The sequence below is a fragment of the Colletotrichum spaethianum genome, assembly GCF_022836535.1.
Source record: "Colletotrichum spaethianum MAFF 239500 DNA, contig39, whole genome shotgun sequence".
Lineage (NCBI taxonomy): Eukaryota > Fungi > Ascomycota > Sordariomycetes > Glomerellales > Glomerellaceae > Colletotrichum > Colletotrichum spaethianum.
Window position 1 is genome coordinate 119,730 of NW_026054809.1, and position 14,583 is coordinate 134,312.

General features: G+C 49.5%; 4 protein-coding genes across 4 annotated transcripts; 1 reads left to right on the forward strand and 3 right to left on the reverse strand.

The window, feature by feature from the left end:
• Positions 1-875: 875 nt before the first annotated feature.
• On the reverse strand, positions 876-1,520 carry ColSpa_10784 (uncharacterized protein; the record flags this gene model as incomplete). The annotated part of the gene is made up of 1 exon (XM_049276996.1): positions 876-1,520. One exon carries the CDS (start codon positions 1,518-1,520, stop codon positions 876-878), a length of 645 nt encoding a protein of 214 aa, XP_049132953.1.
• Positions 1,521-3,145: 1,625 nt separating this feature from the next.
• On the forward strand, positions 3,146-3,474 carry ColSpa_10785 (uncharacterized protein; the record flags this gene model as incomplete). Its single annotated transcript, XM_049276997.1, has 2 exons — positions 3,146-3,296; positions 3,347-3,474. 2 exons carry the CDS (start codon positions 3,146-3,148, stop codon positions 3,472-3,474), a joined length of 279 nt encoding a protein of 92 aa, XP_049132954.1.
• A 444-nt stretch (positions 3,475-3,918) lies between these two features.
• On the reverse strand, positions 3,919-5,829 carry ColSpa_10786 (high-affinity methionine permease; the record flags this gene model as incomplete). The annotated part of the gene is made up of 4 exons (XM_049276998.1): positions 3,919-4,299; positions 4,564-4,823; positions 4,882-5,580; positions 5,646-5,829. 4 exons carry the CDS (start codon positions 5,827-5,829, stop codon positions 3,919-3,921), a joined length of 1,524 nt encoding a protein of 507 aa, XP_049132955.1.
• A 6,523-nt stretch (positions 5,830-12,352) lies between these two features.
• ColSpa_10787 (uncharacterized protein) lies at positions 12,353-12,785 on the reverse strand (the record flags this gene model as incomplete). The annotated part of the gene is given in 2 exon segments (XM_049276999.1): positions 12,353-12,389; positions 12,400-12,785. Coding segments are annotated over 2 exon segments (423 nt in total).
• Between the last annotated feature and the right edge of the window lie 1,798 nt (positions 12,786-14,583).

Below are 14,583 nucleotides of genomic sequence, written 5' to 3' on the forward strand. Positions count from 1 at the left end.
TTATCTCATCTCAGAAAATGAAATTTGTAGGTCAAAGAACCCAGTGTGGGAAGACTACCAGCTCTCTCTGGGCACCTAATTTACATGATATTCAAGTACGCAATACCCTTTCTAACTAAAATCCGAGTAAACACAGGTATTTATACTTGCATTATCTTGCTTCTGAATGAAGTTCCACGGTAGTCTCATAGCGAGCTGCACGTCATTTTGCAAAGTGATTCATATCCTGTCAGGGACTCCACAGGCCTTTGGCCGATCTAACGTCAGGTTTGTCTTCATCCTGAAGAGCCATGTCCCAGTGTTGAAAAAGAAGATAGTGTAATAATCTTGATTGAATGCTAAGTTGGCTACTGCGACTTGCTCTAAGGCAATAACCTCCGTTAATGGCAGATATGCTCACATGTTGCCTTATTTAAGTAGGCGAAGAATGCCGCCGTTGTGCGTTGACGAAATCAATCTACACTCTGTTTCACTCATCAATAGTCAATGTAATGGTCTTATTGAACGACTAGAACTGAATTTGCTCGGTCCCCAAACCAGTGCATGACTCCAGAATTGCGCCAAAGTAACACGATGCATGTGTTTCATATTCATAGCAGTGTTCAACGCTATAGAAATTTCCTGGGGATATTTTGGGGAAACGTGTCACGACTGTAGTTGCTTGTCCGATTGAGTGGACATTATCCAGATCTTGTTGAACTTGTCTGATGAAGTCTGAATAGCGCTTGAACGCCTGGTATCCAATTATCATCGTCTATACATATCTATAAAGTCATTAATCCCATAGCCCTCGTTTAATGGCAACAAGGGAACTTTTCGTGGTTATCATCACTTCCAGCTTCGTCGTTAACCATGAAGCCTCATCGTACAGCACCTTACTTCCGACCACCGCCATTGGCTAGACGGTTGACCAACAAGCCTCCAAGCGTGGCCTGCAAGGCATCCTTCTTACTTCCACCCGAGTCTTTACCTCCGTGTGATCCATTGGCGTTGTTATTGAACGCCGCAATGGCCGCAGCGCCAGCAGCAGCTGTTGCCATCCTCGTGCCTTTCCTTGACCATGATGTCTTCTCCTTTCTCATTCTCCAAGCCTCCGTCGCGCAGGCGACAACGGCGGCACTGGCAGCTGCTTGAAGTATTGCTGCCTTATCCGATTCGCGACGCTGCAGCCCTCTCGACGATCCAGATGCCTTGCTGTCCCGCCGTCGGCTGCTACTACGCCCGTATCCCCGTCGACGGCGCCGGTCATCCTCGCTGTCAGAATAGTCTGAATAGCTGTCATGTCGACGAGCGGAGGGCCGGCTGGATCGGTGGTCTTCGGACCGGGCGCGGCTAGGCGGAACGGGACTAGGAGAGTATCGCTGGCTGCGGTGGGGCCCTGCTCCGCCGGCATCATACTCGTGAGCGCTCCGGGAAACGCGGCGTGATGCTTTGGGTCGTTCGTAGGAGTAGTCATCGTAGTATGTGTCATCGTCGTAGACGGCGCGGTCTTTGTGGTGGCGGTCGTGTCGTGACGGCATGATGAGCAATCAGAATAAAAATATCTACCAAAAAGTGCCTGGATTTCTTTTGAGAAGCTCCGGGAGCGGAAAGGCTAGGTCGCGGAGGCTTGGTAGCCTATCGAAGAGCAATTTGCTTTGGTCTCTTGTCTAGCTGCAGACAGTGACGGCTTGATTGTTTGATGCGATTGCGCTCAGTGTCCTATTGCCACGATCCGATCAGGGCAGCACGGGGAGGAACTAAGGCCGAGGGAAGGGCAAGGGTGAAACGTTCAAATTCTTGGTATGATTGTCGAGAATGTTGGAAAATTCACTATGTGGAAAAGGAACCACATAGGTAGTCCAGAAAAACAGAACACTGTCAGTAAGTGGGGAGTAACTTCATTATCAAAGGATGTATTTTTGGTTGCGTTTTCCTGTGCGTAAAACATTGGAAACCTCCAAGAACTTTACTGGGCATTTCCTCCTTACTGGCAATTGGTACCCGACTCGGCAGGCTGAATCTTGCTTTCGGGACTTTCCCCTGAGTTCAGGTTGCTTTTACTGGTGGTGGGTGATGTAAGGACTTTTGAGACGGGGCGGGGATCATTTCTGTTTCGAGTTGGAGCTGAGGCGTGCTAGGGCGACGGGAGACGTCAATATGATGCGGCCCGCGCACCCGTTTGCTTTCCACAGCGGGGCGAAACACAGCATGATGTCAGACCGAGCGAGCGGGGAGAAGTCTATCTCGGTGAGGCCTGACGTCCGCCGTTAAGAGTTCGTTTGGATTCTCGGTGAGCGTCGTACGGGCCACACTTCCTTATTCACCATGTTGTTACTCAACGCCAATGATGCACTCAACCCGCCACGATGTCTTTGAAACAATATATCTGAAGATGGCCACAAACGCAATACCATAGTATGAGCAGCTTTTTCTTTTCAACAACAGGGAGTAAAAAGGCAGAGTTACACGTAGATTCTGAAGGCAAGTTGTGAGTACCGACATACTGCCCATTAACTGGACCACGAGTGGGCTTAATTCTATAGACTTCTCACCGAGAGAAGTCAGGAGGCTGGAGGTTCCCCAGCCCCAAAAGCCATCATGATACTGAGCTATAATTCAATCGGCGTTCAGACGATCGATCAGGGACGATCGTTGGGGTTTTCGATCTAAAATCAGGGCTGAACAAGGATGAACATTTCCCCTGCATTGCTTTTGCTGGCTCTTGTGGATGCGGGAGCTTCTAGGAGACTGGTCCGGTCGACAATCTGCCCTTTGAGCCGTGGAACGTGGCGCCGTTAGCGGCATTGAAATTCTCGTGGAAACCAGTCTTTCCTAAATTGAGAAATGCACGGTTGCTGCAGCAGCGAGCTCGGTACGCGTTATGCGCGTTTGCTTCGCGTAAATGATAGCGTCATAGACGAAAGGTGAAGGCCACGATGATATCACGATATTGACCGTGGTGTTTGCAGCCTAGCGAAGGTAGAAAACGACGTTAGGCCGGTTGCCAGAATCTCTATATGAAGTTCTTTGAATCCGGGACCAAGATCTCTCATTGATCTCTTCTTTATCATCATCACAATACTCATCATCACAATACTCATCATCAGTGTTAAACTCAACATAGTTTTCCATTCACCATACACATATTACGGCTTCATTCATCATGCCCTCCAACGAAATTCCAACCGGTGAGGTTAAGGACAACGAGTACGTTTCTCGTCAAGGCGACCATGAGCCCATCAACGTCCTTGGTGATGATGCCAAGGTTGAAGACCCCATCGACGCTGAGACCGCTGACTCCGATGCTCAACTTGGTAAGTTGATCCTCAAGCAAGATCTCAAAATATCGCTAATCAAATGTTAGATCGTGATGACAAAGAGGCCATTGATAAGAGCAATATATTAAAGGAGCGTACCCGGGGCGCTCAGCCTGCTGGAGAGTACCGCGAGCCCGGTGACACTGAGGGCCTTGAGGACAAGCAACTCGAGTAAGCCTTGGTGGAGCAGGAAATATCAAAGCTTAATGTAATAATACGATAATCTGGATTCTTAGCATCATGATGCTTAATTACTGAAATGTTTTCATTCGTAGTAGAGTAGAGCTTGTCAAACAATTCGCTCAATGCCTCCTACCTCAATTACATATGCTTAAAATCCGCATGATAGAATTATTGCCGTGTCTCGTCAAGATTACAAATAATATTATGATGGTGTTCATTATAGTACTTGGACCCCTTATAATAAATAATCTCACATATTAATTATGTCTAGTGATTGCATGACTGGCTATGCTCATGTTTGTATATTGTAAAGCATTGGGATCTAAACTGTTACTGATCATATGGAGTATACTTTTGCTAAGTAAGCACGATTGGTCTCCCGTAATTATTTAACACCTTGCCAACAATATAGCTGACGAAGTAGGACGGCGTTTCCTTAATCGATGGGTCCCGAATGGCCATGCTTGGTGCTGACCTTACGATATCTGATTACCTCGTTACCCTCCTGATCATAGAATCTCTCAGCCACAATTTTATAACCGCCGATAGCAGGGAAGATCTTGGTCCAGAAACCCCAGTAGACGCCGCCCAAGAGAAGCACGCCGACACCAACGATGGGGAAGACATAGTAGGGGTAGCCATCGGCTGTCCAAGAGCCTGTGGGAGGGATGAACGGAACGATACACAGAAAGGCGTTGGCGAGGACGTATAGAACGGTGATTGGAAAGTAAGTATGCCAAGGCGAGGTCCAGCTCTCCTTCTTGTTCCACTGGAGGTAGAGGAGGCCGCTGCCATCAAAATTAGCCAATAGTCCAGACTGTAAGGTCCATTGAGATGGAAGACATACATTCCAACGAACGCGTTGATCCAGGCACCGGGGTATCTAGGAGCAGGTTAGCTTTCGGGTTTGAGCTAGGATTTGGATAGCTACTCAACGTGTAGAGATCTGTGATGAAGTTGTATGCTGGACCCGCCGGCGGAGCAACGAGAACGATGACAGTAACAATCCAGTGAAGGAACAGCTGAGCAATAATTAGTACAAGAAACCCAGGGATGACACCATCACTTAAGGATAACATACCGCTGCAGCAGGAGCGTTGAAAGGTTTGTTCGAAGCCCAGAAGCGACTGAAAGGCAGTAGACCTTCCTTAGCCAGCTCCTGATTTAGACGGGCGTGTGCGAAACTGACAGCAAGCACGTTGCCCAAGTTGCTAATGGCAACGAAAGCCGGTAGAGCTCTGGCACCGGCGCTGTTGCCGAAGACGTTACGGAAGAAGACACCAGCGACGATAACCTCAGACGTGGCAAGCTCGGTCTTAGGGATGGCAGCAAAGTAGGCGACTGGTGCATCGTTAGAACACCATAGATCAAAACTCGCTACTAACGGGGATTTGCGTACCGTTGGCGAGGACATAGAGAATAGTAACACCGCCAATTGCGATGGGAGCAGCAACGGCCAAAGTCTTTCGCGGATTCTTGAGCTCGCCGACGACGTAGTTGGCGTTCTCCCATCCTTTGTAACTGTAGATAATACGAAGGAGAGCAGTCGCGTAGCCGTAGACACCACCATTGCCGTATCCTTCTCCCTCCTCGATGCGGAAAGCGTTGTCAAAGTTGTGGGGATTCGGTACGAGACGACGGCCGGCAAGGGCGGCAAACCCGGAGAAAACGATGAAGAGCAGAACAATGACCTTGAAAACGCCCAGCACATTGAAGAGACGAATGCCCCACTTGGGTGTGATGGCGTGAATGCCAACAGCGAACGTAGCTCCGGCAATACCGATACCGCGGGCGACCCAGCCGTCTGGTGAGCTTGATCCGGACGCGAAGAGAATGTAGCGACCGAAAGCAAGAGAGTTTCCGGAGGAGAAGCCGAGGAGAATCATTTGCGAGGCCAGGACGCAGGTCGCGAGGTACTTGGGATGTTTGTAGGCGCGTTCGAGGTAGTTCTTCTCGCCGCCGGAGCGGGGGATCGCGAGACCGAATTCGAGGAAGACGCTCATGCCGCAGAAGGTGAGGATGCCACCAATGACCCAGAGCATTAGCGCGACGCCCACGGAGCCGGTAGATTGGAAGATACCGGAGGGTGTGGAGAAGACTGGGTTGCGATTGTGAGTGCGTATTCACGTCGCGGACCTCCATCGCTGGACTGTCAGGACTTACTTCCGGTACCGATCATCTTGTTAAGAATCAGGAAGACGGCGCCTGTGACACCGATCTTACGCGACTCCTCAAAAGCGTATGTCTCCTGTTGCTTGACAACGCCAAACTCTTCGGTCGAGACATCGTCCCGCGCAACGTGATTGTCCTCCCCGATATGATGGTCGTTTTTGAGTGGTGAACTCATCGTTGTCGGCGCCTTTGTGCGTTGCAAAGCAATGCCAGCTAGAGACTCAACAACGCAGTAGCAGACTGAAGCTTGCACAGTTGAGACAGGACGATCAGCCGACGGTGGGTTCTCCAGGAGAACCGTTCGGAGCTATATATGTGTGCTCTGCAGACGAGCTCCCTGTTGCATCGCAACCCAAGACAAGACCAACGGTGAACGGGTGATCATCTCATGCAAGGCGTCGCACTGCTGAGCAGGGCCCCGCACGTCATTGCGATGCAACGTCACGCAAGGTTCAAACTGCGTAGCGACTTCTGGCTGGACCACGAGGATGGTATGCCCATGCAATAGAGACATGTGGTCGAAGGAAAGGGAGACAAAAGGCAACAGGTATCGATGAACCTTGGGAGCTTTAGCGAATCAGACGTGGAGAAAACCACAAAATAGCCTCATCGGCCTAACACCCACCCTTTCAAATCTTAAAAGTTTTCACGGCGCTCCAAAAGAAATCGTGCATTTCACATGGATGTGTACCACGAGCGGCTGACACGAGGCGGCGACGGACGCTACTGGGCTCTCCAGGGCGTAAGAGCTGCTCCTCAGCTGCCTTTTGAAGCTGAATCGCCATTAATGCCGGCAAGCTCGCGAGTACGCGGCCGTCCACTGAACGTTCTCGCTGATCGCGCTGAGAGTGCTGTGTTGTCTTTGAACGGCCAGGATAGGTGAGACGAGCGTCGCCGCCAAGAGGGCGTCAGCAGGCTGGGCTATCTCGGCGGCGGCAAAGGTGCCCGGGGACCGAGCTAAAGGGCTTCCAGTTGCGGAAGGTCGTTGGAAAGCTCTGGAGGTGGCCGTATCTAAAGCATCTTGGCGTTCCTCCAATGCTGGAGTTCAGACTGTGCCGTTGGAGCATCCTGGGGAGCCTGGGGACCCCAAGACCGCTGTGGAGCGGCACAGGAGGCTAGAAGGGTTCTCATCTGCCCTACGTTGCAGCGCCAAGGAGACCGATGGTGAGAATGAGGAAAGCCAAAGGGCTTTTGGTCGATGTCGTGCTCGCGGGGGTGAGATGGCGACAGAGGCCGGTGCAAAATGCGCCATTTGGCTCATCCTGACTTGCTGAACGCGCCAAGCAAATGTTTTGTTTCGCGCGCTAAAGCCTCGAATACCCGCTACCATGCATAGCCTAACTAGTCTAAGTGAGATTAACTTTAAATAATTATACACTATAATGAGCCGGACTACTTGAATCGAACCAAGGGTCTACGTCGACGTGCACTCGATTTTTCAATTTCTCTCATAAATAATGCATTCTACTTCGAGTATTTCCTACTTTCTTCGAGAGAAATACTCCTCGCTCTGATTTGGTTTCTTCTTCACTGGCCGGGACTTATGATGCCTAATTTTGCCCACGGCAGTGAGGACGGGTTCAAAACCAATCATCCCAACAGCTGAACCTGCTTGGGCCAAATAACGTCTTCGAGCATAAATTAGCATATCTCTCGACGCTCCGACTGCAACCAAATTAACCTTGTGCATCATCAGATATTCTGGCCTTCATTTCAACTTTCCTTAGTTGAACTCGGTCAGCCACTGCGGCCCACAACCATCCCGGAGCTTGGTACATTATGTATTTGGGCGCGGTTGTAGGAGGCCAAAGGCCATAGTCCACATTAGCTGGCACCCCAAATTGCCCTGCCATATACCTGCGATGTGCTGGTCTTCGAGCGATATTCTTTCAGCTTTCGCCAAATCCCTCCAAATACTTCTGCTTTCACTAGGTCGAACCAAAGATGGTGTATCAAAAGACCGTCTTCATCGGGAAAAGGCTCACCGCGGATCATTCAAACATGACAGAGTGATTGGAAGTGATCCCCCCGTTCTAGTCCAGAAATTTCATGGTAACCCCCTGGAGAAGACCTCAGCTGTGTTCCTCTGTATAAGTTCTCGGATAACCTGTCGTTAGCTAGTGTGAAATCACCTTTGTAGAGAGAGGTCTTCTGCCGATCCTATGCTCCTCTGTCACTGACCGCGTTGGAAACTTCAAAGACCCACAACGATGCTCCCACGATAACATACGGTCAGACTCGAGAACCATTTTGATGTGAAATATCGGTCATCTTCGACGATGGGCATTTGGATTCTAACCGTGCGAGAGCGAATGGTGAGCAAATGGCTCGCGGGTTGTCGAAATATTGCAGTAGTGTCAATCTTGACAGGAAAGGCCGGATTCGTGACCCCAGTCAGGGAGTTCGTGATATTGTTGGAACAGCACCCAGTCAGTCAATCAAGAGACGCCTGACACTTTGATAAACAAATCGAGATATATATGGTGTTTGACATGACTGGTAGTTCTTCGAAAAAACATCCATCCAGTAGTTGAGTATAATTGAGCGTAGTTCTTTGCTGCAAGTTTTACTGGCTATTTGCTGAACCCAGCAATAGAGGGGTTTTGTATTACAGCCATCGATGGTAGCATTTCTAGTCATCATTGTTGACAAGAAGGCTATATTACCCTAGAAAACTTAAGTCCGTTGAAACAGGTAGAGAAAGAACCCGAATTGGTTATTAAGTAGGCATTTTAATGCCCGTCTTCTGTTATGACCTGATTAACCCAGCTTCTAGCAACATATGTAATGCCATCATCCTTGGTAATCCAAACATCTGTCTTTGTTTCATGACCTTGTAAATAATCTAGACAATCGATCAACAAATTGCTCCCAACGTATGGGGGTAACTCGACTAGTAAACCCCCCATGACAAGAGGTACTTACTTCCTTGGAAATTGAGGAAGGTCGGAACAGCCCGGAATCCAACTGATCCAAGGTCGTCGATCGTAGATAGAAATCTTCGTTGTAACTGAATCTGCAAGAGAAAGCTCCATACTGAAAGTTGCTGTATTTCTTACCGGTTGACTAAGCCTCATTAAGCTAGGGGAACCGTCTGTGTTCTCAAAATGACAAGTCTGCCGACGTGATACGTGCAAGGCCAATCGCCCCGGTCTTCTCAGCATAGCTTTTGTGTTTGAATGCATAAAAACTCGGATAGTTCAAAAAGAAGCCGCTACCATTTACGGAGCTCGTCAGGCTTCTCCAGCTCAAGAAGTAGGGCTTCAGAGATCTACCACTTGTTGTATCGGAAATGGAGCTGTCGATCAACGTTTGAGACATTCTCCGGCAATGACACACTGCTGCAAGTCGATTCACGAGCATTGTAAGTCTTGGTGAGCTGCGAAATTTCTTCTTAGAGGTATATCCAGCAGCGACTGAAAAGAAGAGCAGTAAGAAGCAGTTCTTAGTTTTTAATTCTATCAAAAGGTTTCCTGGAACAGAAGACTAATACTGGTAGTTCAACAAGTCCGAAACTGTGGACATAACTTTTTGAATAGGTATATCAGCCGCTAGGCCAAGCATGGGCATCGTATCATTCAAAGATGCTGGCCGTGTGTCGACTTCGCCTGAGGGCAGGTTTCGCCGCCCAGCAAAGTCCAAAGTCCGGCTCTTGGGGTCGACCTGCTGCCACAGCCACCAAAGTCTGTCTATCTGCACATGATGCAAGAAGAAGAGAGGATCTATAGGATGTTTAGGACTCGGCCAAAATGTAAGAAATAAATGAACTTACCATTCGGAGAAGTTGAAGGAAATAAATCCCCGCCCACAGCTGAGTGAATCGCGCCATGGGGGTCTGTTTCCAGAGCAGTTGCAAAGACGGAAAAGTTACCAGAGTTCTCAATGATGCCTGATACCTTCTCTGGGGAGTACAGGTCTCCTTCGTACCGGCCGGCATTGAGTCCAATCCCGTCGTTAAATCCGCGATTCAGGCAATGTGGCCGCGCCGTCGTCTCAAAGTATGAGACTGTGAAGTTGGCAAAGGCGCCGTCGGTGACGCACATCGTCAGGGGGTTGGGCCGGGTCGGAGAGACCCATCCGCCGTTCAGTCCGTTTCCTCCGAAGCCCATAGTTGCATCGGAAGAGAAGACAGGGCTCTTGGACATATCGTCGGAGTCTAAAGTCCAGTCCCAATAGGTCATAGAACCCTCATAGTTGCACTCGTCCCGTAATGCCATTTCATAAATATGGACGAAATACCGATGCCATGGGAGGAACTGGGCGACGAAATGAACTGCAAAGTTGAGCCAGGGTCCCACGTAGACGTTCTTGATTGTGAGCTGGATACAAACTTACTTTCATTGTTGAGCTTAGCGTGCACGTAGGGGAAGTCATTGTAACGCGACGTTTCAAGACCAATCTTGGACGGCAATCTGTCCAAGCATTGCACTGCGTCAATGTAGGCCGCTTTCGCAGTGTCTGACAACGATCTCCATTCGACTCTTGCAGATGGTTCTTGTGTCGGTGCTGCGCTGGTCTTGGCAATTAAAGAAACCAACAACGCGATACTGCTGGCAGAGTTGGAGTACCTCATGATGGCTAGTGATTGATGGCGATGAACAGAAGTTGAAGTGGATTGGATTGCAGAAGGCGAGTCATATTGGGCCCTAAGTATGACTTTCACAACAAAATCTCGTATTCCTTGATCCACACTGGGTGCTGGGGTCTATCCGTCAATTTAGCGTGCAATTTCAGCAGTCTCGTACAGGAATTACCCAGGTGATCCCTCGGCTCCGACCCATAAACAAATACGAAACCGCTCTTAGCTAAATCCAGGTGCAGGGCTTGAACAATGGAGTTTGATTAATAAGGAGAAGAACAGGAAATGGATAGTGCGTTCCGGATAAGCAGAAACGCCGGCAAGAACTCGGATCTGGACCAGCTTGCTTTCGGCGCATCTTACGGTCATCAAACAAGCTTCTGTATTGGTTCTGCCTCATTGTTTAGTATCCAGCGTGGCATGTAGTCTGTCACAAGGTTGGCTGCATCGGCGTCGGCTATGTTGAAAGGCCTCTGCTAAATTTAGCTTTCCACCCGTCTTGAATCCCTAGGAGATTAAGAATCACCCTAGTCGCATGAACCCACATGCTGGCAGTAGTATCCAGATTCGGTGTGATCTTTGATCGAAACTTACCGTGTACAGCCCCGGGCTCCTGTTCATCCAATTCGAACACTGCAGAACCCAGCATATAGTAAACGGAACTCCACCCGATCTACGATGAGGGCACGAAACTGGGCAGTATTGCGTATTTGGAAGACAATGCTGTGCTCCATAGACATAGGTTCTCTTTTTGTACAACTTTGATACACCAGTGCACGATGATCAGCAGCGGACTTTGTGTAAAAGTCATCGCTAATCTAATATTTAAACAGCATGTCTAACCGAAACTTGATCATGTAAAGAAGCTTTCTTACTGCCAAACATTGAAGGAACACATCAACTGGGACGGAGAGAAATAAGAGGGACTAGCTCAGAACTCCGAACATACTCCAAGCAAAATTTCAAAATGCGCATGAAGACAGCATCGTTGAGCTACGTCGCATCATGATCCCATCGTCATCGAATGAGGTTTTTGCAGCACTACGACGAGGTATTTCCATGGGAGTTTTTAGGTCGTGATTAGAGATCTCCGCTATCCTAATGTCTGTCGCGGGTCTGTCGTCTGCGTCCTCGGCGGTGCTTCGGACAAGAGTAGATTGAGACGGTGACTCTGTCATATCGCCATGGCTTGCATTCAGAGAAGGGTCTTGACTTCGCGGCCGTGAGGGACTTAGGGTAGTATCGTCCGTCTCTAGCGCAGAGGCGGACCGGAGAGTGTTATATCTCGAGGGTTCGCTGTGGAGATTCATGCCTGGAGGCCGGCTGTCTTGGCCCAGTACGAGACGCACATGCCCTCCACCCGCACAGCAATCTCTGATATCATCGAATATGTCAATAACGTGGGTGAAATAGGCGATCCTTCGATCATCTTTGTTCCCGCCATACAGGTTTCGGCCCCAGACCTGGCCAATAAGGCGCGAGGTTTCGTCATGAATCACTGCAGCTCCCGAGTCTCCGGGTATTCCAGGACCTCCGCAAATCCAATCGTTAGTTGATCCAATCCCGTCAGATTCTTCGAGAAACCATTCCCTGGTTGGTTCATTGGGTATCTGATGAACCTCAGCTGGCGTCTCACACACCACGGCGTATCTGAGCCCACTAGTGCGTCCGGTTGTGCGGATGATGCTCAACTGAGGAAGTTCTGTATGTTCTCCTCGGATTGGTTCTGAAACGTCGTGGAACTCTATCCCAGGCGGTGCATATCGTAGTCGATTTTGAAGCAACTCGTCTCCAAGTGCAACACAAAAGGCCCAGTCTGTTACTACGCTCATGGTTTGTTTCTTGTTCTGCGGAATTGAAGTTGCAAACCGTCTGAGAGACTCGGAAAGCCGCCAGGTCCGATACATGGGCCCTGAATGTGCGTGGAGCTTTGCGATTTTTGTCGGTTTCTCATCCTCTTGACAGTCATTCGGCGCCGGGTGAACCAGATAGTGCTCAGGAACAACAGAATCTATACCAAGCTCTCCGCAATTCGGGAGGTCCTCAAAGAGATGCCAATTGACAAGCCACCCTTGAGCATTACCGAGCGTAACGGCAGGACCGAGAGTTGCGGCACCGTCTACTCCTTCGACTCCAACAGAGTCACCGCATACTTGCTTCAAGTACCTTGACGGATTTTTGGGGTAGACCCAGTTGTCTTCCTCTTGGTTTGAATCAGTTGTAGCGGCGGTATGCTTGATGGTTCCAACACGAAATTGAACTTCGACACTGAGTTGCTGTGCATTTTCGAAACATAACATTACGTTGTGTTTGACCTTTTGATCAACGCCGCTAGGAAGTACGTCAGGCGTCATGACCTCAACGATTCGCTTGCTGGCTGTGTAGTTGAACTGGATGGTAATGCTATAGTCGCCATTGTAGTTGTCGTTCAGGGTCTTGCGTAGATGGGGCAATCCTTCAGACTCCCATAATTCGTTGAATTTCTTGGAAGTTGCAGCTCGTTCTTTCAGTCTCTCGCGCAACTGTTCAAGATCGGATGCGTGCTTTGCCATTCTGGTGGGAGTAACTGTTGTTGATACTGGAAGTGCGAATGGTGTTTTGATTGGTCTCCCTGCTCGGGGCGACACGGGTGTTTCCTGCTCCTCTTCTGTGATGCGTGGCGATAGAAATATTGGCATGGAGTTGCGTTTCAGTTGCTGTGTTTCAGATCGTGCCGATTGGAATGGATGGGTTTGTCGGCGACGTAACAGCGCGTGTTTGATTTTCGATGCCGCAGAGCTTAGTGAACTGCCTGCACTGCTAAGATTGCTGCTCCACGTTGTAGTTTTCGTAGACGATCGAGGTGCGTTCGGCAATAGCTTGTTTGAATATGGGGTTCTCAAACCTACATGGGACTCAGGTGCCAGCTGAACCGATGCAGCTGAGTCGCCATGGTTTACGTGTTCTAGGCTCGTCAGATTTTGCCACGGGCGCGGCTGTGTGAAGTCCTCCGGAAGTATATTTGAGTTTGAGGATCCGAAGGGTAGACATCGCCCCAGTTGCCACTCATTTCCTGTATTTATCGCCTGGGGATGAGCTTCGACTTTCTTCTTGGGCTCGGAAGGTTTCTCCCTAAGATGCCAATGGTTAGTTATCAAAGCCTTTGTTGCACCAATCTCCACACTACTCACTTATTCCTCGCCCCTTTCTTGGCTTTCTTGGGCCTGGGCCTCTGGCTGCGACGCTGGCAATCTTGTTCGCGTCTTTTGGGTATAAACGCATCTTTGATTGACCTGACATCTTTCCATGACTTGGGCAAATGCATTTCAGGACGTATCGTAAGATGGTAGCTATGTTGAGGTTGGCTCGGAACCCACGTTGAAGGAGAACTGGCTAAAACACCCGAAATCGAGAGTTGTCGAATCCAGTGCCCATCCGTCAGGGCCTGCCATGAAAGTCATACTGGAATCAAATACCCAAGCTCAGCTGAGCCTGATCGTCTCTGCGCGGGCTTGTATCATCGAGAATGGTGTTGTAAAGCCATGGCTGCCTCATGGCGTTGAGGCTGTGTACGGTAGAAATGGATGTGGAAAAAGTCCTACAGCCTACAGCAACAGCCTAACTGCTCTCGGGGCGGAATGATGCCCTGCGTGGCCCCCAATACGTCAGCTGAAGGGCACTATTGTGTCTTGGGCATGCTTGACCCGCCTATCGAGGCGGGCTGTGAGCTTCTCGGCCAACAGCAGGGGTGTGATTGGCCATAAGATATGTGCTAAGCCATAGGCTTCGATGGCCTTGGTAAGTACGGTGCAGTCACTCCGCGAGATAAGAGCCTCACTACAAAACGGCAATCATTTCCGAAGCTGTAAACCGTCAACTTCCTCTTCAGGCACATACATATTGTGGTACTATGCTCGTCCTGACCGCTTTTTGGTGGACTCGTTATCCCGTTTCTATGGTTTCAAGATGGCCGGTGTCCCGCCATAAGTTGCATGAGATCCCGATGTTTACAGAGGCCTATCATTGTTCCCTGTAGAATAATACGGAATATTTGCAAGGTTGAAGCTCTTGAGCTAGGGATTTTGGAGCAAAAGCATCGTGTTTCTGAGACGCTGACTAGCGGTAGCCCTACGCTTGACCGATGGATCTATAGCTTGTCAGTCATCCATGGTCTCAAGTGCATCAGCAAAACCTTGAAAACTATGATCCTCACCTCTCCGCCCAGAGCCTTACCAATATTCCCAATCAACAGCTCTGATTGTTAGCGAAGACGTTCCAGTAGTCTCGTGAACCTCTGGCCGCTGAGCATCAGGCCTTCTTGTGCTCAATCATTTGGGCAGGTCCTAGTGATGTAGTGGGCACCGTCCACAA